This window comes from Bombina bombina, chromosome 5 (assembly GCF_027579735.1).
Source record: "Bombina bombina isolate aBomBom1 chromosome 5, aBomBom1.pri, whole genome shotgun sequence".
NCBI classification, from domain to species: domain Eukaryota; kingdom Metazoa; phylum Chordata; class Amphibia; order Anura; family Bombinatoridae; genus Bombina; species Bombina bombina.
Window position 1 is genome coordinate 757,131,249 of NC_069503.1, and position 23,989 is coordinate 757,155,237.

Below are 23,989 nucleotides of genomic sequence, written 5' to 3' on the forward strand. Positions count from 1 at the left end.
TGACAATTCTTGCTCTTGTGCAATTGGTTATGTGACAGCAGCGAGTGGGGCTGCACTAGCATTTCTTAAATTCCAACAGCCAATGCTGCACTGTAGGCCCTAAAGGCATACTGACTGGTTCCCTTTCTCAATACTTTCTTGCATGCACTATAATACATGTGGGCCTATTTATTTAACTCATTTACAGGAAATTGTGTAAAAATAAAATACTCTATCAAAATACAGCATTCTATTTTTACAACTGAAAGTCACTTCATACACACAATTACACAATGTTTGCAGGATGTTTCCCATTGTCAGCTTATTTTTTTCTTTCATAATTATCTGAGAAGAGCATTCAAAAGTCAAATGCCAACATATAACCAAGATTTTTTTGCATGGCAAATTCTAAAAGACTGGAATCTAGGTCTTAATAAACTATAATCATAAAAAGGAAATTTATGCTTACCTGATAAATTTATTTATTTTACGATATGACGAGTCCACGGATTCAGCCTTACTTGTGGGATATTATCCTCCTGCTAACAGGAAGTGGCAAAGAGCACCACAGCAAAGCTGTTATATAACTGCTCCCTTAACTCCTCCCCCCAGTCATTCGCCCGGAGATATAGGAAGAGAAAGGAAAAGCTAAAAAGGTGCAGAGGTGACTGTAGTTTTAAAAATAAAATAAATTCTGTCTTAAAATGACAGGGCGGGCCGTGGACTCGTCATATCGTAAAAGAAATAAATTTATCAGGTAAGCATAAATTTCCTTTTCTTTTACAAAGATATGACGAGTCCATGGATTCATCCTTACTTGTGGGATACAATACCAAAGCAACAGGACACTGATGAATGGGAGGGACAAGACAGAGACCTAAACGGAAGGCACCACTGCTTGAAGAACCTTTCTCCCAGCCTCCAAAGAAGCAAAAGTATCAAATTTGGAAAATTTGGAAAAAGTATGAAGGGAGGACCAAGTCGCAGCCTTATAAATCTGTTCAACAGAAGCATCGTTTTTAAAAGCCCATGTGGAAGCCACAGCTCTAGTGGAATGAGCCGTAATTTCAGGAGGCTGCTGTCCAGCAGTCTCGTATGCTAGGCGGATGATGCTTTTCAGCCAAAGAGAGAGAGAGGTAGCCGTAGCTTTTTGACCCCTACGCTTTCCAGAATAAACAACAAAAAGAGAAGATGTTTGCCGGAAATCCTTGGTCGCTTGTAAGTAAAACTTCAAATCGCGAACCACATCCAAGTTATGTAATAGACGTTCCTTCTTAGAAGAAGGATTAGGACACAAGGAAGGAACAACAATTTCCTGATTAAGATTCTTATTTGAAACAACCTTAGGAAGAAATCCAGGTTTATTACACAAAACCACCTTATCAGAATGGAATATAAGATAAGGCGAATCACACTGTAAAGCAGAAAGCTCAGAAACTCTTCGAGCAGAAGAGATAGCAACTAAAAATAAAACCTTCCAAGATAACAGTTTAATATCTATGGAATGCATGGGTTCAAACGGAACCCCTTGAAGAACCTTAAGAACTAAATTCAGACTCCATGGCGGAGCAACAGGTTTAAACACAGGCTTGATTCTGATTAAAGCCTGACAAAAAGACTGAACGTCTGGGACATCCGCCAGACACTTGTAATAAAACTGACAAAGCAGAAATTTGTCCTTTTAAAGAACTAGCAGATAACCCCTTCTCCAATCCTTCTTGGAGAAAGGACAAAATCCTAGGAATCCTAATCTTACTCCATGAGTAGCCCTTGGATTCGCACCAATAAAGATATTTACGCCATATCTTATGGTAACTCTTTCTAGTGACAGGCTTGCAAGCCTGAATCAGAGTATCAATGATCAATGAGAATCCCCGCTTTGATAAAATCAAGCCTTCAATCTCCAGGCAGTCAGCTGCAGAGAAGTTAGATTTGGATGTTGGAACGGACCTTGAATGAGAAGGTCCTGCCTCAACGGTAGTTTCCACGGAGGTAGAGACGACATGTCCACTAGATCCGCATACCAAGTCCTGCATGGCCACGTAGGCGCTATTAGAATTACTGAAGCTCTCTCCTGTTTGATTCTTGCAATCACACGGGGTAAGAGAGGAAATGGAGGAAACACATAAGCCAGGTTGAACGACCAAAGTACTGCTAGAGCATCTATCAGTACAGCCTGAGGATCCCTTGACCTGGACCCGTAACGTGGAAGTTTGGCATTCTGTCGAGGTGCCATTAGATCCAATTCTGGTGTGCCCCATTGTTGAGTCAATGATGCAAACACCTCCGGATGGAGTTCCCACTCCCCCGAACGAAAAGTTTGACAACTTAGAAAATCCGCTTCCCAGTTCTCTACTCCTGGGATATAGATTGCTGATAGATGGCAAGAGTGATTCCGCTAAGTCCGTATCTGTCTGAGGTAACACATTCCCTGAATCTGAAAGTTCTCCCTCAGACAATAATTCCCTAACCCCCAATTCAGAGTATTGTGAGGGTACATCGGAAATGTCTAATAAAGTATCAGAGGGTTCAGTATTTACATTAATACCTGGCCTACTGCGTTTACCCTGCAAACCTGGCAGTTTAGATAATACCTCAGTGAGGGTAGTTGACATAACTGCAACCATATCTTGCAGAGTAAAAGAATTAAACGCACTAGATGTACTAGATGTCACTTGTGTGGGTGTTAAAGGTTGGGACACTTGATGAGAATTAATAAAGACTTAGTAATATGTCCCAGTGTTTTAATTATATGCTGACTTTGACTGCATAAGTATTAGAAAACAAACACCCAGGAGTACAGTAACACCCTTTTGCATATAGGACTACTGCTTACCCTGTTCCCACTATGAGGAAGCCAATCAGCCAGTTCTGATATATTAACTCTCCTCAGAAATAAAAAGGCTGAAAACATACCTCAAATGCTGCTTGCTGCATGAGACTGTTCACCACACTGAAGATTTTTCCCATATTACCTTCAGATCTGTGGGAACCATAACTGATCTTAGTAACTGCCGCTAAGATCATCAATTTCAGGGGGAAATCTTCTTCCAAATCCCCCCTGAGTCAAACAGTACTCACCGGTACCATTTTAAAATAAAAAACATCTTGATTGAAGAAATTAAAACTATAATTTTATCACCACTATCACTTTACCCTTCCTATTACTAGCATAGGCAAAGAGAATGACTGGGGGGAGGAGTTAAGGGAGCAGTTATATAACAGCTTTGCTGTGGTGCTCTTTGCCACTTCCTGTTAGCAGGAGGATAATATCCCACAAGTAAGGATGAATCCGTGGACTTGTCATATCTTTGTAAAAGAAAATAATATAGCCAACAAAAGATTCGATCCTAGGCCACACAACCTTGTTTTCAAGGAAATCTATTTGTATTTGGATAACTCCAAAGTTATCAGAATAATCTATTCTACAGTTGTAATTCTGTTTGTTTGTTTTCAAACAAACTCATCTATATTAAGCACAAACATACTGCATATCTGTAACGTTAGGCATGATTAAGAGCCTTCTAATAGCTTGAAATGTTATCTCTGTGGCTTTGGACCAACATGTGAATAAAGGTCTAGTTTTAGTAAGAAATTAAAAGGCTGGCATTCTTTTCATTAGGTGCCAGCAATAACTTGTAGCAAAGTCAATTGAAAAAATCCTATTTATTTATTCACACATATGAGCACAATCTAGAGCAGCATTTTTTTCCTATGGCTCCCAAAATATCACAATGGGCTGGAATTTAAGGATGTGTCTTACTCAGCAGGTGCAGTGTTTGACTAAGAGTGACGGGGGCATATGTACATATGCTCGGTGCACTATAAGAGCTATCACTGAAACAAGTGATAGTTTTTATAAGGTGCCTTTTTGCTAATATTTGCATATTAACTTTTTTTTATTCAAATCTAAAATACCTTGATTTCAGCTAGAGGTGAGTAACTGTTCTAGTGAGTGATATGTGCACAGGGCTTATATAATTGGTTGCAAGAGTCAGTGATCAACTGCAGCTATTCTTCACTAAGAAGGAGTAAGGAGGACACACAAATCTCAGCAACTCCAAATAAAATTGCCAAATAAAAATAAAAAGGGATAGTAAACCCATGATTCGGATAGAGCATGCAATTTTAAGCAACTTTCTAATGTACTCCTATTATCAATTTTTCTTCGTTCTCTTGCAATCTTTAATTGAACAGGCAGGAATGAAAGCTTTGGAGTCTACCTATTTATTGTTCAGAACCCTGGATAGTGCTTGCTGATTGGTGCCTGCATTTAGCCATCCAATCAGCAAGCGCAACAAAGGTTCTCAACCTAAAATAGGCCGTCTCCAAACCTTTTATTCCGGCTTTCTCAAATAACGATATCAAGAGAACAAAGACAAATTGATAATAGAAGTAAATTAGAAAGCTGCTTAAAATTGCATGCTCTATCTGAATCATGAAAGAAAAATTTGGGGTTTAGTATCTCTTTAAATTATAAATAATTTAATAGATAGATGCTGGGTGTTGAAACAACTACAAATAATAATAATAATAATAATAATAATAATATGTACAACTACGAAAGAAAAAAAATAATACATGTGTGTTATGCAGTTCATTTCTGTGGTTATGTTTCTGTTTTTTGTGGCTTGCATAGCCTTGCCTGGTCTTGTAATAGTGAAATCCTCAAGACTTTCTCTCTTAAAGGTATACTAAAACAAGAGTTATGTGTCCCTTTAAAACTAAAACCAATAAATGGCCAATTGATTTCAACTTGAAGAATATAAATAAATAATGCTATTTGCACTGCATTAACATACTGATACTTACTGGTTTATACATGTCTTTGTCAATTTTTGCTTCCATTTCCCATATATGATGACCATCTATAAAGCAGACAAGAAATTAACAAAAAGAACCATTGAACAAACAGATATTCCTATAAAAAAAATAAATGAAAAAAATACAAATCTAAAAATGTAATCTCCAATATTCTGATTTATTTTGCAGACCTTTTTAAAATGGCACAGTGTAAAATTGCAAAGCGTTCTAGGAATTTGTTTGGATATAAAATCACTCTTCACTTCAAAAAGGAACACTTTTCCATTGCAAATAACTAAATGTATCACAGCTACAGAATCATAATATAACATGGTCAAAGTATATATCCTTTATAGCATGTGCTCTATGGTTTCAGCTTAAGGGGACATGGAGGTTAAATTGATTCAGACAGAGCATACAATTAAACAAATGATATATACTTCTATCATTAAATCTACCACCTTTCCACAAGAGCATACCTAGGTAGGCTCAGGAAGATGCACACCTCTTGAGCACTATATGTATAACATTGTTACATTTTCTGCCATATGGTGCACAAGAAACATGTACACTCCTGAGCATATCTCAGTATGCACTTATGAAAAAAATGATTGTAAAACAAAAAGGCATTTTTGATAATATAATTAAATTGATGTTTTTCCAGATTGTATGCTCTATCTGATTTATGAAAGTTTAATTTTGAGTTCCATTTATGGATGTTTTGGCACCCTTGTAGAGTTTTCTCTAGTATGAAGTATAAAGACAATAAAGAGATAAGGACATCCTGCTATAGGTAGGAGAAACCTATATCCTAACCTAGATAAAAGTAATATGCACTCATCTCTAATTTCATTAACATTCATCTCTCCTTTATCATTAATTGCTAAATAGTTCCACCTTCTGCAGTCGTCTGTGAGGGCTTTAACATCTATCAAGCTTAACCCATTAATGATCTCGATGTACCCTGTACGTTAATGGTTGATGATAAAGGTATTTCAGGCAATAATAGGGTGGGTCTTGCCATCAGCAGCAAGACCACGCTATTATGACCTCCTTCCCTCCAGCAGGACTCCAGGTATAGCTTGGTCTCGCCGCTGGCAGGGGGACTGCGCTATGAAAAAATCAATCCCCATAGAAAGACCAGTGACATACAGGGTACGTTGCTGGTCCTTAAGGGGTTAAAAGAGCATAAGAATAATTGTTTTTAGATATACAGACAATAAGGTGCCACTTTCCAAACAAATAAAATAAAATTTATAATAGCATTTAAACAATGAGATTACAAGTCAAATATACAGTTTTGTTCTTTCAAAACACCTCAAAGGAACTCCCAATGAAACGGCAGAATAGTATGTTTATCTCATTGGTTGTATCCATTTAAAGGGACAGTCAACACCAAAATTGTATTGTTTAAAAAAATAGATAACGCCTTTTACTACCCATTCCCTGCCTGTTTCAAAGCCACTACAGACAGCCTCTTATCACATGATTTTTTATTAGCTTTTTACAACAAGAGAATGCTAATTCATATGTGCCATATAGATAATATTGTGCTCTCTCTCGTGGAGTGGTGCAGGAAGCAGCACTAATTGGCTAAAATGCAAGTCAATAGATAATAAATAAATAGCCATGTGATAAGGGGGCTGTCAGGACAAGCTTAGATACAAGGTAAAAAATATATTAATATAACCATGTTGGCTGTGCAAAACTAGGTAATAGGTAATAAAGGCATTATCTATATTTTTAAACAATAACAATTTTGGTGTTGACTGTTCCTTTTAAGTAAGCTCCTGCACTGGTCTATCATTGTGTAGCATGTTGCATGATCAGTAAATCTGCAGCAGACATAACTATGTACTTCGGTCTCTCTGGGAAGAGTTGAAAAAAAGCATAAAAAACATTTTCAGTGGTAAATAATAGGAAATAGAAGAAAAATAAATAATATATGCACTGTGCTTTTTCTGCTAATCTTAAAAAAATACGAGAAATGTAAATTTAAATGTAATTTATATGAACTGTCTAAATACATTTAAAAAGTTTTTTGTTTTTTTATAAACGTGTAGCAATGCAAGAAAGAGAAGGAAAAAAAACAGCTCTTTTTAAGCATCATTACTAGCGTCTTCTTGCTACCACATAAGGGACAAGGAAATCTGTCTTCTTCTTTCCATGTTAACATTGAGAATCACACTGACTGACCAATCAATAACAGGAGGCAGACAGAGATTGTTTTTGAGAGCTCGTTGCTGCAGAATAGGCGTAAATATGCATTACCTATAAACAGATGCGTTTGTAATGTTATCACTGCCAACTAAAAGCTAGATCATATTGCAGTTGTAAACTTACCAAATGTTAGTGATAGCAAAACAATTCATAGACTTTATATAAGCTTTTCGTTACTAGCAATCAGACATTCTCTGTGATCAACAGGTTCCAAAGAACAATCTCCATATATGTCTAATATGTGCACATGCATTTGTATACACATGTATGGCTGAACAGGCACGTTCTTGGCTTCTTTCTACAAACACATATACTGATGAGCCAGACACATTGCTGGTTTTTCTCCTCACACACCTTTACTGATGAACTGACACACTCCTGTGTTCTTTATTTCCCAGACTCTGACAGAAAATGTTACAATAAATTATGGACAAGACCTTGATATGAAAGAAAAATATTCACATAAAATGTTAATAGAGAGGCAATTTGACTATAGATTTATAATTATTTTGATTTCTTTTGCTGTAAAATACCTGATAAAACAAAATGTTTTGTTCCATGTCCCCCAAAGATGCACCTGATCCTGTAACATGCTACTACGGTGATGGACAAATCAGAGCACAAGCTCATTTATTTTATTTGTCCCTAACTATCCACATTTATGAGACCAGGAAAGTGAACTGATGCATTCTTTTCAAGGGGTGGATTCCTGTTTTACTTTTCGCAAAACCTTGTAAATATTGCTTTGAAAAAACAGGTTTTTTTTTTATTTGTATTCTTTAAAATATATATATATGCATGCAAGGCAGCACGTAAATGTGTGGTATGTGTGTGTGTAGAGGTCTGAGTAAATGATATAGTCCCAATTTACACTGGCAAAGAATAATCAGGAGTCTGGGTTCAAGTTTACAAATGAATAATTGCAGTTTATCCCAAAGCTGCCATGCACAGCTGCAGGAAATGGAGTTCACTTACAATTACTGAATAAACACAGGTTGTGGGGGCCCAAATGACTTCAGCTGAGTGACACTGACTTGAAATGACGGGGCCTTTGCCGCTTACCTCATCAGTGTAATTCTTTGTAACCCCTTTTGAATATGTAAGTCAGCATCCAGGCTGCGCAATGCAAATATTAGTTATTTTGAACTTGACCGCACTGCCTTTTGCATTTTGAGGGAAAAAAAGTCTGTAAAAGCTGCAAGAAGTGAAAGCCCTTTTTGTCTGCCACACTCTCACGCCCCATACATACAGACAGTTTCACATGCACAGCAACCTGATTTATTACAAATGTCTGAAATAATCATATTTTGTGTACAGAAGTCTCTTTGTGTAAAAAATCTGTTTCAAACAGAATTCAGGTATTTGTGTTAGCTTAAGAACATCATGGCCATTTGCATTCTCAGGCAAATCGATTTGGCGCTCTTAGCTTAAAGAAACTTGCCGTTCAGTGATGAAGTGCTGCATTTTGTTCTTTCTTTTTTCTCTCTCTTACACTCCTACGTTGCTAAAGTCTCAAAGCTATTAAAAAAAAAAGTATTCAATAGATTTTGCAGTGGTTGAAGGAAAAAGTATATGCAATGCCAGTACTGAAATATTTGTAGCAGTAGTTTATATTAAGTCTGCCAGAACTAAACTGAACAGAACTTAAAGGGCTTCTGGGGATCACTGCTGAAATTTATATACCAGATGTGTTTTTTTTGTGTGTGTTTTTTTTAATCATTGGCAAAATGGGTTTTGTTCCTTCAGTCTGGGATCTATATGGCTTATGTAGCTCAACTCCTTTACTTCAGAGTCCCGACCAGTTAAAGCTTTCTGGAACTCAAATAATTAAAGGTAATTTATAGGCAGTGATCCTTAACTCAACTTCAAAGTTCCAAAAAGTTAAAGTTTTCTGACACTCAAATAGTTAAAGGTAATTTATATGCTGTGTTGCTAAGCACCTTCATTTCAGAGTTGCAAAGCATTCTGGCTCTCAAAGAGTGAAATGTTAACCAGCATAATTTACATAATGTCACATTTTTATGTTCACCAATAAAAGGTGACACACATATCAAAACTCTCAAACCCAAGCAGACACTAAACATTGCTGTTTTGTAGTGGAATATTCATTAAATATTCCCAGTTCCTGTGTTATGTTATGATTCACTTAAGATTTTATTCTTCCAAGGTAAGTAAAACAAAGATACCCTATGTTAACTCTTGTTGATATTCCATCAGATCAGACCTCTTAACTGTCTCTATTTGAGAGGGACTGTTTGTGATTCTGAGGTCTGCCCTGCTCTCCACCGAGAAAGCCATATGTCCCTATTTGCAGAATTTCACCAAGCCCCACCCACCGAGAACCCAGACATTGTATTTAAATCCCCAATAATGGGCTAGATTACAAGTGGAGCTCTAAATTAAATTATCGGGCGTCCCAAAACGGGCATATTTGCAAGTGGCTGGTTATTGCTACCGCGAGCTTGTGGTAGCAATTAGCGCTTATAAAATTAACCAGAGATAAGATCTCTGGTTAATTTTTTAAATGTGCCCCAAATGCCCCCAAAACACAGTGTAGTGTATTTTATTAAAAATAAAGATAGCAGCATCTTTTTTTTTTAAATAAAATAACTGTACCAGGCAGTATTTTGGGGGTAAAGGTGGCGGGAGTGGGGTGTTAGAAAAAAAGTTGCACTGAAAAGTCTATGCTTATATACATATATATTTATGTGTTAATAGTATATACACATATTAACACATAAATATATGTTAATATGTGTATATACACATTAACACATACACATATATATACTTATAGTTGCTGCCATCACTGCGCTACTTACCCCCTTCATTGTGCTTAGGTTCTGATACTGTCTCTGAAGGCATCAGAACGAGGCTCCCATTGGAATCTATGGAAGCCTGCAATGCTTCCCAGGAATGCGAATGTGAGCTCGCATTTACATTGTTGACAACTTGTAATACCAGCGCACATTAGCGTGCGCTAGTATTACACAGTGGAGCGCAAATATCGATTTCAGGAAAGCGATATTTAGCGCTCCACTTATAATCTGGCCCAAAATGTTTAATTCGCCATGGCCAAATATACAATGTATATTATTTATTTTGTCATGGCCAAATATACAATGTATATTATTTATTTTGTCCACTTTTCCAATTTTTACCTCAGAAAAATGTGCCCACTCCTCCCAGAGCAGCTGGAGTGCATATACCCTACTTAGGGCTCGCTAAAAATGGAGCCGTAAGTTACAGAAGCTGCCGACTGATAAAAGTTTATGGCTCCATTTTAGTACCAGCTTTCAATTTAAATATTTTGCGCAGTGCGTGCAGTCAGTCTTCTCATGTATATGTAAGTTAACGTTGTGTTAACGCTTCCATCTGACGTTGGGTTTCTCGAAATGTGTACCTTAACAAATTTGTTGCTATGGTAACCCAACCTAACACTATAAAAGTTTTAGGTTGGGTCCTTACCTGTGATTTCCTCTAGAAAAGAAAAGAGTTATGTAGGCCACAAAACAGATACAAAATATATAAAAAAAAATACTTAGAGACAGAAAAAAAAAAAATCTTTCATGATTCAGATCGAACATGCAATTTTAAGCAACTTTCTAATTTAATCCTATTATACATTTTTCTTCGTTCTCTTGCTATCTTTGTATGAAAAAGCCAGAATGTAAGCATAGGAGCCGGACAATTTTTGGTTTCTTTTTTAAAGCTAATTTTTTTTATTACATGGATCATTACACACATGCATAGATGTAATTGCTGTTTACATTAAAGGGATAGAAAGGTCAAGATTACAATGTGTATGGGTACATTTCAATTTTAATTAGAAGCATTTTTGCAATATACTTCCTTTAGCAAAAATGCTTCAAATAAAAGTTATTATTGTTTTTTTAGTGGAATACGCACATATGCTGTGAGGGTCTGTGTACCAGCATTCAATCTCAGAAACCTTTTGGTGGTGTGTATTGTGCCTGTGAAGACTTAATTTGTGTCATACAAGCCACTGCTGACTATCTGAGATGGTGTACTTTTTGAATAATGGTGCACGGTCCTCACAGCATATGTGCGTATGCCGCTGAAAAAACAGTAATGTGCATTTCGATTTTGACCGTTCTATCCCTTTAACCGTGATTATAGTATGTACAGGTCAGAGAATCAGAAGGGGATACAATGAAAATGTACCACCTATGAGAAAAGGACATAGTACAGATAAACATCGTTCCTGGGCATTTGTACGTTTGCTACCGTACGATTAAGGATTTTTGCTAGGAACCTGCCTTTGTGTCGCAGTTAAACAATACACTTAAATTATTTCATATAATTGCACTTAAAATATTTGGGCACAGCACAAATTATTTTTCTTGGCTCAACTCCTATATGCCACTGAATTTTCATTACCGACAAGACAAATTTAGTACAAAAAAAAAAGTTAGTGTAAGTCTTAAAATCCACAAAATTATACGAAAATAAAACCTGAACTCTGTTTAGTCTTTTGGACGTCTCCTGGAAATAGTTTTCATTTCTGTAAGGAATTCTACTGAGAATGTCCAGACCTTTGCAGTTATAAAAGAAATAGACTACTCATTAAGAAGCAGTGACATTTTATTTAAGAAAAACATAAGGAGCAGGAGCTGTTATGATACAGACGGAGAAAAAAAAATAGTAGACAATTCCTCATATTACGTCTAGGGAACCAACAGGGAAATCTCAACGCCTATGAGCTGGGACTAAGTCCAGGAGGGAAACCTTAGACCACTACGTCAGCCTTTTACAGTAAACATGTTTTGCAGGATTGTGCACAAAAAAAGAAAAAAAAAAGAAATAGAACAATTTGTGGGGGCCCATTTATGAAGCAGAACAGTAAAAGCATTTTATGTCTGTGCCTACAAATACACTCAGCCCACAAATTCAGTGGGATAACCTCTATTAGGGTATATCCTAAGACAAGAAGTCACACAAGTTTCCATTGTGTGTTGTCACATCTTCTCTGTGGGGAAAGATTTTGGTTAGTTTTTTACTCAGCGGTGACTTCACTGTTGTTCCATTTTTACCTTATTTTTTTCTAATCAGAAAATAATAATAAAAAAAATGTATATTTTAAATGGGGATCATACGTAATGCGGATACTTTTTTAGAGAAAATAAAAAACTTTCGGCTAGATTAAACCTTATAACGCTGCTTTTTTACTACCGCTGCTATTACGAGTCTTGTAGAAACAGCTGTCCTTTTTTGGCCTTACCGCAAATCAACGTACGCAATTTGCGTATAGTCTATTTTCAATGGGACTTCCATAGCGCCGGTATTACAAGCTTTTTTTTTAGGCCAAAAAGTGAGCGGTACAGCCTATTCCGCAAGATTCGTAACACATAAAACTCATAACTAGTGCTAAAAAGTACACTAACACCCATAAACTACCTATTAAGCCCTAAACCGAGGCCCTCCCGCATCGCAAACACTAAAATAAAATTATTAACCCCTAATCTGCCGCTCCCGACATCACCGCCACTATAATAAACATATTAACCCCTAAACCGCCGCACTCCTGCCTCGCAAACATTAGTTAAATATTATTAACCCCTATCTGCTGTCCCTAACATTGCCGCCACCTAAATACATTTATTAACCCCTAATCTGCCGCCCCCAACGTCTCCGACACTATACTATATTTATTAACCCCAAGCTATTGATTGGAACAGCCAATAGAATTGGAACTCAATCCTATTGGCTGATTGGATCAGCCAATAGGATTGAAGTTCAATCCTATTGGCTGATTGCATTAGCCAATAGGATTTTTTCTACCTTAATTCCAATTGGCTGATAGAATTCTCTCAGCCAATCGGAATCTAAGGGACGCCAACTTGGATGACGTAATTTAAAGGAATCTTCATTCGTTGTTAGTCGTCGGAAAGAAGAGGATGCTCCGCGTCAGATGTCTTGAAGATGGACCTGCCCGTCTGGAAGACCACTTCTCCCGGCTTGGATGAAGACTTCTCCCGGCTTCGTTGAGGATTTCTTGCCGCTTCGTTGAGGACTTCTCCCGGCTTTGTTGAGGATGGATGTCCGGTCTTCAAAACTGTAAGTGGATCTTCAGGGGTTAGTGTTAGGTTTTTTTAAGGGTTTATTGGGTGGGTTATATTTTTAGGTTAGGGTTCGGGCCGCAATAGAGATAAATGCCCTTTTAAGGGCAATGCCCATAGAAATGTCCTTTTCAGGGCAATGGGGAGCTTAGGTTTTTTTAGTTAGGGTTTTATTTGGGGGGTTGGTTGTGTGGGTCATGGGTTTTACCGTTGGGGGGTTGTTTGTATTTTTTTTTCAGGTAAAAGAGCTGATTTCTTTGGGGCAATGCCCCGCAAAAGGCCCTTTTAAGGTCTATTGGTAGTTTAGTTTAGGCTAGGGTTTTTTTTTATTTTGGGGTCTTTTTTTATTTTGATAGGGCTATTAGATTAGGTGTAATTAGTTTAATTATCTTGTAATTTGTTTTTTATTTTTTGTAATTTAGTGGGGTTTTTTTGTAATTTAGATAATTGTATTTAATTTAGTTAATTGTATTTAATTTAGGTAATTTATTTAATTGTAGTGTAGTGTTAGTGTAACTTAGGTTAGGTTTTATTTTACAGGTAAATTTGTATTTATTTTAGCTAGGTAGTTATTAAATAATTAATAACTATTTAATAACTATTCTACCTAATTAAAATAAATCCAAACTTGCCTGTGAAATAAAAATAAAACCTAAGCTAGATACAATGTAACTATTAGTTATATTGTAGCTAGCTTAGGGTTTATTTTATAGGTAAGTATTTAGTTTTAAATAGGAATTATTTAGTTATTAATAGTAGGTTTTATTTAGATTTATTTTAATTATATTTAAGTTAGGGGGTGTTAGGGTTAGGGTTATAGTGGCGGCGACGTTGGGGACGGCAGATTAGGGGTTAATAATATTTAACTAGTGTTTGCAAGGTGGGAGTGCGGTGGTTTAGGGGTTAATATGTTTATTATAGTGGCGGCGACGTTGGAGGCGGCAGATTAGGGGTTATTAAGTATAATGTAGGTGTCGGCGATGTCCGGAGTGGCAGATTAGGGGTTAATAAGTGTAAGATTAGGGGTGTTTAGACTTGGGTTAATTTTGGGTGTTAGGTGTAAACATAAAATGTGTTTCCCCATAGGAATCAATGGGGCTGCGTTACTGAGCTTTATGCTGCTTTTTTGCAGGTGTTAGATTTTCTCAGCCGGCTCTCCCCATTGATGTCTATGCGGAAATTGTGCACGAGCACGTACAACCAGCTCACCGCTGACTTAAGCAGCGCTGGTATTGGAGTGCAGTATGGAGCACAATTTTGCTCTAGGCTCACTTCTTGTCTTTTAACGCCGGGTTTCTGAAAACCTGTAAAACCAGCGCTGTAAGAAAGTGAGCAGTGACAATAACGTGAAAGTTATTACCGCACCCCTCATAACGCAAAACTCGTAATCTAGCCGTTTATTTCTTACAGTATATAGCATGACATAAGGCTAAGATTATGTGAGACAGCCTTATTATCTGTCTCTTAGGGTCTACAACCTGCATCATTAGATTCTCATCTGCAACACACATAAGAATCATTTTCTCTGAGAATGGATCAGTCTTTTTGTCTTTGTAGTGTGTGTATATGTAGGTCTGAGCTTAAAGGGACAGGAAGAAGCAATAATGAAATCTTATAAGGTGCAAAAGTATTTCATGGATTTGATCACAATTTTGCTATTGTTTTTGGTAGATAATGATTTCTGAATCTCAGCCTGTATTTTCAGTGTGCTTTTTTTTTAGCAATACAAGTCACAAAATGCTGTGACAGCCTTTAAAGGGATTCTGAACCCAAATGTTTTATTTTGTGATTCAGATGGAGTATGCAATTTTAAGCAACTTTCTAATTTACTCCTATTATCAATTTTTCTTCGTTCTCTTGCTATCTTTATTTGAAATCTAAGCTATGACGCCAGTCATTTTTTGTTTCAGCCACTGGACAGCACTTGTTTAATGGTGGGTGAATTTATCCAGCAATCAGAAAGAAAAAAAATGGGCCCGCATCTAAACTTACATTCTTGCATTTCAAATAAAGATACCAAGAGAATAAAGACATTTTGAAAATAGGAGTAAATTAGAAAGTTGCTTAAAATTGCATGTTCTATCTGAATCACAAAAGAAAAAAATTGGGTTCAGTGTCCCTTTAAGTTCAGAATTCAAAATTCCTAATCCAGAATTAAACATGCACGATTAAGGACAAGCAAAATGCAGACTTTGCAAGTTTTGTAATTACATCACAGGCTGAAGGGTCTCTATGTTGATTCATCCTTTTTAGTACTATGATTAGTGGAATTAACCTGTTGTGGTATAAAACCATAGAAATGTGTGTGTGTCTCTATAAGGGATTTAAACAAGGGCATGGTCTGTATAGTGGGCTCTTGTGTTCCTTGGGTTATCGATTTGGCAAATTGTTAATTATGGTAAAAGTGCTAATTATTACTTTTAAAACTTTAACTGATTTGATTTGATTGAGCAAGTAGCATTTATTTCTGTCTGGTTGATGCTGCTTCCAATATGGCGGGGGTAATGAAGCCCCAATATTTTGTTAGTTTTTTTTGTGATTCTGACAGAGAATCCCATTTTAAAAAAGTTTTCAATTTACTTCTATTGAAACTTCAGCCATATATTGCCATATGATGCTCCAGACACGTGCACGCTCCTACACCTTCCTATCTGCTTTTCAACAAAAGATACCAAAAGAACAAAGTTAATTTGATAATAGAAGTAAATTGGAAAATTTTTTTGTTTTGTTTTTACACTGTATCTGAATTATGAAAGATTTTATGGGGGGGGGGGTTATATTCCTTTAAGGAAAAAACAATATTACATTTGTAAACGTTTTGGGGTACTCAATGATTAGGTGGGAAAGTGTTGCCTGGCGATTTATCAAGCCCTTATAGATATTGAATCTGATAAGGGAAAAATTGTCCCCTAAAAGTGTTAGGTGTTGAGAATTTAGATTGTGACCAGGAAAACCAGACTGGCACATGTTAAGTATAGGAGCTACATGGGAAATAGGGGCCCAAAAAAGGCTTTTGGGGATTATAATATAGATTAGTGAGGCCCCATTGTGCAGTACAGAAATAAAAAAACTTTTTTTTCTTGCAAGGTGTTCACTGTCACTACAGTGATCCGCTTAATATACAGACAAAATTCATATATATTTTTTAAAAGAGGGACTTGTGTACTAGAAAATAAAGTTTATATACCTCCCTTATAGCTATACTAAACTAACCTTCCTGGTCCTGGCCCCTGTAGTGCAGGGCACCACCGTAAACAGTGATTGATTGGTGTTTTCCCTCATCATGTGCGCACAGGTCGCGATGCGCATGATGAGCACAGTTGAAAACTTATTTACAGAGCCATATTTCACTTATTCAGGCCCATTTATCAAGCAGGCGGACAGGAATCGCCGGAAATCAACCCGATCAAATACGATCGGGTTGATTGACACCTCCCTGCTGGCGGCCGATTGGCCGCGAGTCAGCAGGGGGGCGGCGTTGCACCAGTAGCTCTTGTGAGCTGCTGGTGCAATGTTAAATGTGGAGAGCGTATTGCTCTCCGCATTTAGCGAGGTCTTGCGGACCTGATCCGCAGTGTCGGATCAGGTCCGCAAGCCCTTTGATAAATGGGCCCCATTGAATGCCACAGCTGAAATGATTTGATAAACTCCAGGCAACACTTTTTAACTTTCTATTACGTACACCAAAAATGTTTTGAATATAACATAGATTTGCAAATGGGCAAAATACACTCATATTACCTCGTCTGTATGAATGATATTTAGAAGCAACATCACCAAACAGATACAAACTTTACCTGATCAATCATTTAACATGAAACATGAATAATATGCACTTTTACACTAATAATATTTAGCCAAATTGAAAAGCCATCAAACACACATGCTCACTGTGCCAATCATGTCCCTATTCAAATTCCTTAAAATGACATGCACACATATCTCTATGGTTACGGTGCACAACCTGTTATCATCACTACACACTATAAAAAGGATCAGTCAATATACAGACCCTTTATTATACATTTGCTAAACCCACAAACTCACAATGTTATTTATTGTTAATCACGTATATTTGTTTTCTGGATTACAAAAGCATGTGGTTCAGCAGGCAGAAAACTATTAACTAGACATTAGTTTTATGGATACACTATATAACTACAGATAAACTGGAACCAATCTCAAATCCAGGATCTTTTAAACTATAAATATGTTATATTTTAGAATAATTGCTAGTTACAACATGATAAACTGGACGACAAACAATCTTCTGATTCTCACCTTGCTGCTTAAAACTATATCTCGGTTTTTATATCAACTAGCCTGTTTGTTTAAGTAACACATACAAGTTCAGAGGATAACTATTAGAGGACACAACGGAATGTAACATTTAGTAACTCAATTTCTTCCTTCACCCACCCAGAAAATCCAAAACAAATCACTGGTTGGCAAAACCCCAAAAGACAGTACACATTACACAAGTGCAGTTTATACATTTTCTAATGCAAATAATTCAAACTACAGACATAACACAGCTGGAACCGTCACATGTCATGCTTTATACGTCAGCCTTACAGATGTATATAAGTAATTATAACCGTATCCCATAATTGTGGCAGTGTGGTATTACCTGGTTAGATGTAATCTTCTAAATTAACCAAAAAAAGTTAGACACACACATACACCCAGAAACACACACCACACACACAGAATCACACACATACAGAAACGCAAACATACTCACTCACCCGCCCGCTTAGAGGCACACACTCACACAATTACACACAGACATTAAAAAAAGCAGATCACACAAACATAAAGACACACATTCACACTCACAGCACTCACACACAGAAATGCAAATATATTCACTCACAACCCCAACAGAGGCACATACACAAACAGACATTAATAAACGCAGAGCAAATACACAAACATACAGACACACATTCACACTCACAGCACTCACGCAAATATACTCACCCACTCGCCTAAAGAGGCACATACACACACAAACACACACAGACATTAATAAACGCAGAGCACACACACAAACATACAGACACACATACACACTCACAGCACTCACACACAGAAATGCAAATATACTCACCCACTCGCCTACAGAACACATACACACACACAAACACAGACAAACACAGACATAAACAAACACATTGCACACACACACATACACAAATACACACACCACACGCATAGCACATACACAGACAGGCATAAACATACACACACACAGGCACACACATACACAAATGCACACAATATTTAATTACTGTTTATTGCTAACTCAAAGGCATTTCAAACATAATTAAAAGTATTTCTGCAAGTGCATCTTGTAAAAAATTAAGATTTATATGAAGTCTGATAAGCTAGAAACATTTTGCAACAAATTTTTCATATTATAATACAGTATATAAATATAATAAATACACAGCATTCATATGACTGGAGCGGAGCCCTAATGATAGTTCATTCTAGTTTTCCTAAGTCTCGATCAAGTAACACGTGTTATCACTTCTCAAGACTGTTATATCAACAACTTATTTTGTACTTGCTCCAGGAACAATAAATGCTTCCAAATATAGTGCACAAAAATAAATTTATAAAGAGTGGAGTACTTTTTTAACTATGACATGCATTTAACCCTTCCTCAGTGATTATAACATTGCTGGATGTAATAAGCTAACTTCAAAACTAAAATGTATTTAGTATTTTGAAAGAAACATGGTCAGTTAATGAGAAATGTCCCATTGTAAGGGATAAAACCAAATATGCATCAAAGTTATTGATGCTGGGTATATGTTTAAAAAAAAAAAAAAATTCAGATGCCTGAAACATTGTATTTGGATAAATACATTTCTTTGAGATTTAGTAATTGTGTAGAAAAAATATATTACTAGAAATGCTAAAAAACTGAAGTAAATTGGTTGAGTACTTTTGGAGTTAGATGTAAAAAACCCTTTCTATTATATGTATGCTATCAATACAAAATAATATATAATAATACAAAACAATACATAGCAAAAAAAGGAAGATATACAAATTTGTTTTCTGTAATTGGCAGGAAGGGGGCAAGTCGTAGTTCAGTTGTGAGCAATAAATATGCAAATTTAACTGGCCGGGATATCATGACACCTAAATATGCCATTGTCTTTTTGTAAGCAAAATGTGGAATAAAAATCAATAATTGTCACTCTACACTATGGGAAAATATAGCTGAGTAAAGCAACAAATATTTTTCTATGTCATGTCAATAGAAAAGGGAAAAAATACAACAAACTTACGGCTAGATTACGAGTTTTGCGGTATGGGGGTAAAAAGCAGCGTTAAGGATCATAACGCTGCTTTTTCACTCCCGCTGGTATTACGAGTGTTGCAGATTTAGGGGCACCGCACATTTTTTTTGGCCTTAACGCAAATTATCTTACGCAATTTGCGTAAAGTCTTTTTTCAATGGGACTTCCATAGCGCCAATATTACAAGCTTTTTCTGGGAGGCCAAAAAGTGAGCGGTACAGTCTAAACCGCAAGATTCGTAACGCAATCTAAAGTCAGTAGTTATGAGTTTTACGCTACAAAGCTGTAGCATAAAACTCATAACTAAATTGTTAAAAAGTACAGTAACACCCATAAACTACCTATTAACCCCTAAACCGAGGCCCTCCCACATCGCAAACACTAAAATAAAATTATTAATCCCTAATTTGCCGCTCCAGACATCGCCGCCACTAGAATAAACATATTAACCCCTAAACCGCTGCACTCCCGCATCGCAAACACTAGTTAAATATTATCAACCCTTAATCTGCCGCCCCTAACATCGCCGTCACCTACATTACAGTTATTAACCCCTAATCTGCCGCCCCCAACGCCGCCGCCACTATACTAAATTTATTAACCCCTAAACCTAAGTCTAACCCCAACCCTAACAACCCTAACTTAAATATAATTCAAATAAATCTAAATAAAAATTCCTATCATTAACTAAATAATTCCTATTTAAAACTAAATACTTACCTATAAAATAAACCCTATGATAGCTACAATATAACTAATAGTTACATGGTAGCTAGCTTAGGGTTTATTTTTATTTTACAGGCAAGTTTGTATTTATTTTAACTAGATAGAATAGTTACTAAATTGTTATAAACTATTTACTAACTACCTAGCTAAAATAAATACAAATTTACCTGTAAACTAAAACCTAACCTGAGTTACACTAACACCTAACATTACACTACAATTAAATAAATTACATAAATTAAATACAATTTCATAAATTACAAAAAAAAAAAACACTAAATTACACAAAATAAAAAATAAATGATCAGATATTTAAACTAATTATACCTAATCTAATAGCCCTATCAAAATAAAAAAGCCCCCCAAATAAAATCCTAGCTAAAAAAACTAAGCTCCCCATTGCCCTGAAAAGGGCATTTGGATGGGCATTGCCCTTAAAAGGGCATTTAGCACTTTTTCTGCCCAAACCCTAACCTAAAAATAAAACCCACCCAATAAACCCTTAAAAAAACTAACCCCCGAAGATCCACTTAGAGTTTTGAAGACCGGACATCCATCCTCAACGAAGCTGGGAGAAGTCTTTATCCAAGCGGCAAGAAGTCCTCAACGAACCTGGGAGAAGTCTTCATCCAAGCCGGCAGAAGTGGTCCTCCAGATGGGCAGAAGTCTTCATCCAGACGGCATCTTCTATCTTCATCCATCCGGAGCGGGTCCATCTTCAAGACATCCGGCGCGGAGCATCCTCTTCAATCGAAGTCTTCTTCCCGAATGAAGGTTCCTTTAAATGACATCATCCAAGATGGCGTCCCTTGAATTCCGATTGGCTGATAGAATTCTATCAGCCAATCGGAATTAAAGGTGAAAAAATCCTATTGACTGATCCAATCAGCCAATAGGATTGAGCTCGCATTCTATTGGCTGTTCCAATCAGCCAATAGAATGCAAGCTCAATCCTATTGGCAGATTGGATCAGCCAATAGGATTGAAGCTCAATTCTATTGGCTGATTGTGTTTAGACTCTGGGTTCATGTTAGGGTGTTAGGTGTGGACATAAATTTGGTTTCCCCATAGGAATCAATGGGGCTGCGTTAAGGAGCTTTACGCTGCTTTTTTGCAGGTGTTAGACTTTTTTCAGCCGGCTCTCCCCATTGATGTCTATGGGGAAGTCATGCACGAGCACGTAAAACCAGCTCACCGCAGCTTTCAGCAGCGCTGGTATTGGAGTGCGGTATGAAGCACAATTTTGCTCTACGCTCACTTCTTGCCTGATAACGCCGGGTTTATGAAAACCTGTAATACCCGCGCTGTAGGAAAGTGAGTGGTGACAATAACGTGCAAGTTAGCACCGCACCCCTCTAACCATAAAACTCGTAATCTAGCCGTTAGTTAAGTATCCACATAGCCCAGAGGATAGAGCACCTTGCTTCTGAACTTTATAGGTTCAAGCCCTCCTCTAGACAATCAGTATTTTTATCATGTATTAGAGCACATACTGAAAAATTCTAAGCTTACAATGAGATTCATGACTCATTTTTGTACATGGTTTAGGAAAGCAAATATGTAGTGAAGAAAATGTGAACAGTGATTTATTAATCTGTGTTGTGATGAACAGTCTACTTGAGCATATGATGCCACTATTAAATGTAAAAATACAAATTGTCTAATCAAGAGTCCAGACAGCTTAGGAGATATTTTACCTCTTCATTAAAATGTACAGGTTCAAATCACACCCAAGACAATTAGTATTTTATTGCTCAGCACGTCCACCAGGACCCTCGGTCTGGCAGATAATTGTACCAGGTGTAGAGAGAGCCACATATAGCAGCATTCATACCCAATTTGAATATAGGGTTGCACTTTCAAGTGGGGAGCAGCACACATCACTCCCCCCCACCACTAGATCACCAGGGCTTTTTCCAGTGACCCTTCTGAGGTACTGTAACTAGCTTTGAAGCACTACATTTACTGAAAGAAGGTAGAAATTGTATCATATCTTATTTATATTGAGAAAAATGGTAAAGGATGTCATTTGTTTAGTTTTATTTTCAAACTGCTGAGCTTGATCAGGCCTACAGCATGCTGCCAATTTGTGGGCTGGGTTAGATATGGGGTATTTTTGGTATCTATGGGCTAAGGAGACATTGGGGTATTCTTATTTATGCATTTTTTCTTACAGCCTACTACTACAAAATGTGTTATCAAGTTTAACCAAGGTTGATATTATATAACATAAAACTAACAATTTCAAAGCCCATTCCTATCAATTATTTCCAATGATTAAGATTTTTGGGTGAATTTTACATTCCTTATGTTGTTCACTTTTGGGCAATATATACATTTATTGAGGTAAGTTGTATAGGCAGGATAGCTTAGCCTTGCTAACTTAAAGATTGTGTTTTTTAGTTCTGTCATTAAAATACCATACTTGTGCAGGCCTAGGACACATGTGTAGGCTGTGTAATCATGGGGTTAAGAAAACATATACATGATGGATTTCTATGTGCTCCAGGGGGGCATGAGACATTCTTATTTAAAGGGACAGTCTACTCCAGAATTGTTATTCTTTAAAAAGATAGATTATCCCTTTATTACCCATTCCCCAGTTTTGCATAACCAACACGGTTATATTAATATATTTTTTACCTCTGTTATTAACTTGTATCTAAGCCTCTGCAGACTGCCCCCTTATTTTAGTTCTTTTGACGGACTTGCATTTTAGCCAATCAGTGCTGACTCCTAGGTAACTCCACGTGCATGAGCACAATGTTATCTATATGGCACACATGAACTAACACCCTCTAGCTGTAAACAAGTGTTGAAATGACCTGAGATAAGAGACAGCCTTCAAGAAGCTTAGGCTTAGAAATTAGCATATGAGCCTCCAGACGTTTAGCTTTCAACAAAGAATACCAAGAAACAAATACAATTTGATGATAAAAGTAAATTGGAAAGTTGTTTAAAACTGCATGCCCTATCTGAATCCTGAAAGTTTAATTTTGACTAGACTGTCCCTTTAACACATATTTACTTTTTGCCATTCACTACATGCTAAACAAATTGCAGAGAATCAGGAAGGAGGAAATACTTCACACATACTGCTACCACATATGACTTAAGACAAGTGCATGCCCCTAAGACAACTTCAGTATGCCCTTATGAAAAGAGGTATTTTTAGTTTATATTTTCTATACCATCAAATTGTCAGTGTAAAACGCACTATATAAATAGTTATCCTACATCTCAATGAAAACAACACATAAACATTAAAGGGATAGTCTACTCCACACTTTTTATTGTTTAAAAAGATAGCTAATCTCTTTATTACCCATTCCTCAGTTTTGCCAAGCAAGGTTATATTAATATACATTTTACCTTTGTGATTACCTTGTATCTAAGCATCTGCAGACTGCCCACTTATTTCAGTTCTTTTGAAAGACTTGCATTTTAGCAAACCAGTGCTGACTCATAAATAACTTCACCGGAGTGAACACAATGTTATCTATATGGCACACATGAACTAGCGCTGTCTAGCTGTGAAAAACTCAAAATTCACTGAGATAAGAGGCAACCTTCAAGGGCTTAGAAATTAGCATAGGAGCCTACCTAGGTTTAGCTTTCAACAAAGAATACCAATAGAACAAAGCAAATTTGATGATAAAAGTAAATTAGAAACTTGTTTAAAATTGCATGCCTTATCTGAATCATGAACGTTTAATTTTGACTAGACTCTCCTTTTAATACAGGGTTGTAATTACAGGGGTCTCTGAGGTCTCAAATTAGGGTTCATCTGGCCCTTTAATTTGTTGTGATGTTGCTAAATGGGAACCTTGTGGGGCCCATGATCCACCGGCATCATGTCTGGTC

The 23,989-nt window shown here is 36.8% G+C and overlaps 1 protein-coding gene across 9 annotated transcripts in view; it reads right to left on the reverse strand.

Moving 5' to 3' along the window:
* NFATC1 (nuclear factor of activated T cells 1) overlaps positions 1 to 23,989 on the reverse strand; it is a 351,303-nt gene that overhangs the window by 227,078 nt on the left and 100,236 nt on the right. For 7 of the 9 annotated variants that reach the window (XM_053714839.1, XM_053714836.1, XM_053714844.1 and 4 more), the window contains exon 7: positions 4,792 to 4,847. The exons of the other annotated variants lie outside the window; for them this stretch is intronic. In XM_053714839.1, coding sequence (XP_053570814.1) covers positions 4,792 to 4,847 — 56 coding nt within the window. The remainder of the gene's footprint in view (positions 1 to 4,791; positions 4,848 to 23,989) is intronic. 9 annotated transcript variants of the gene reach the window in all.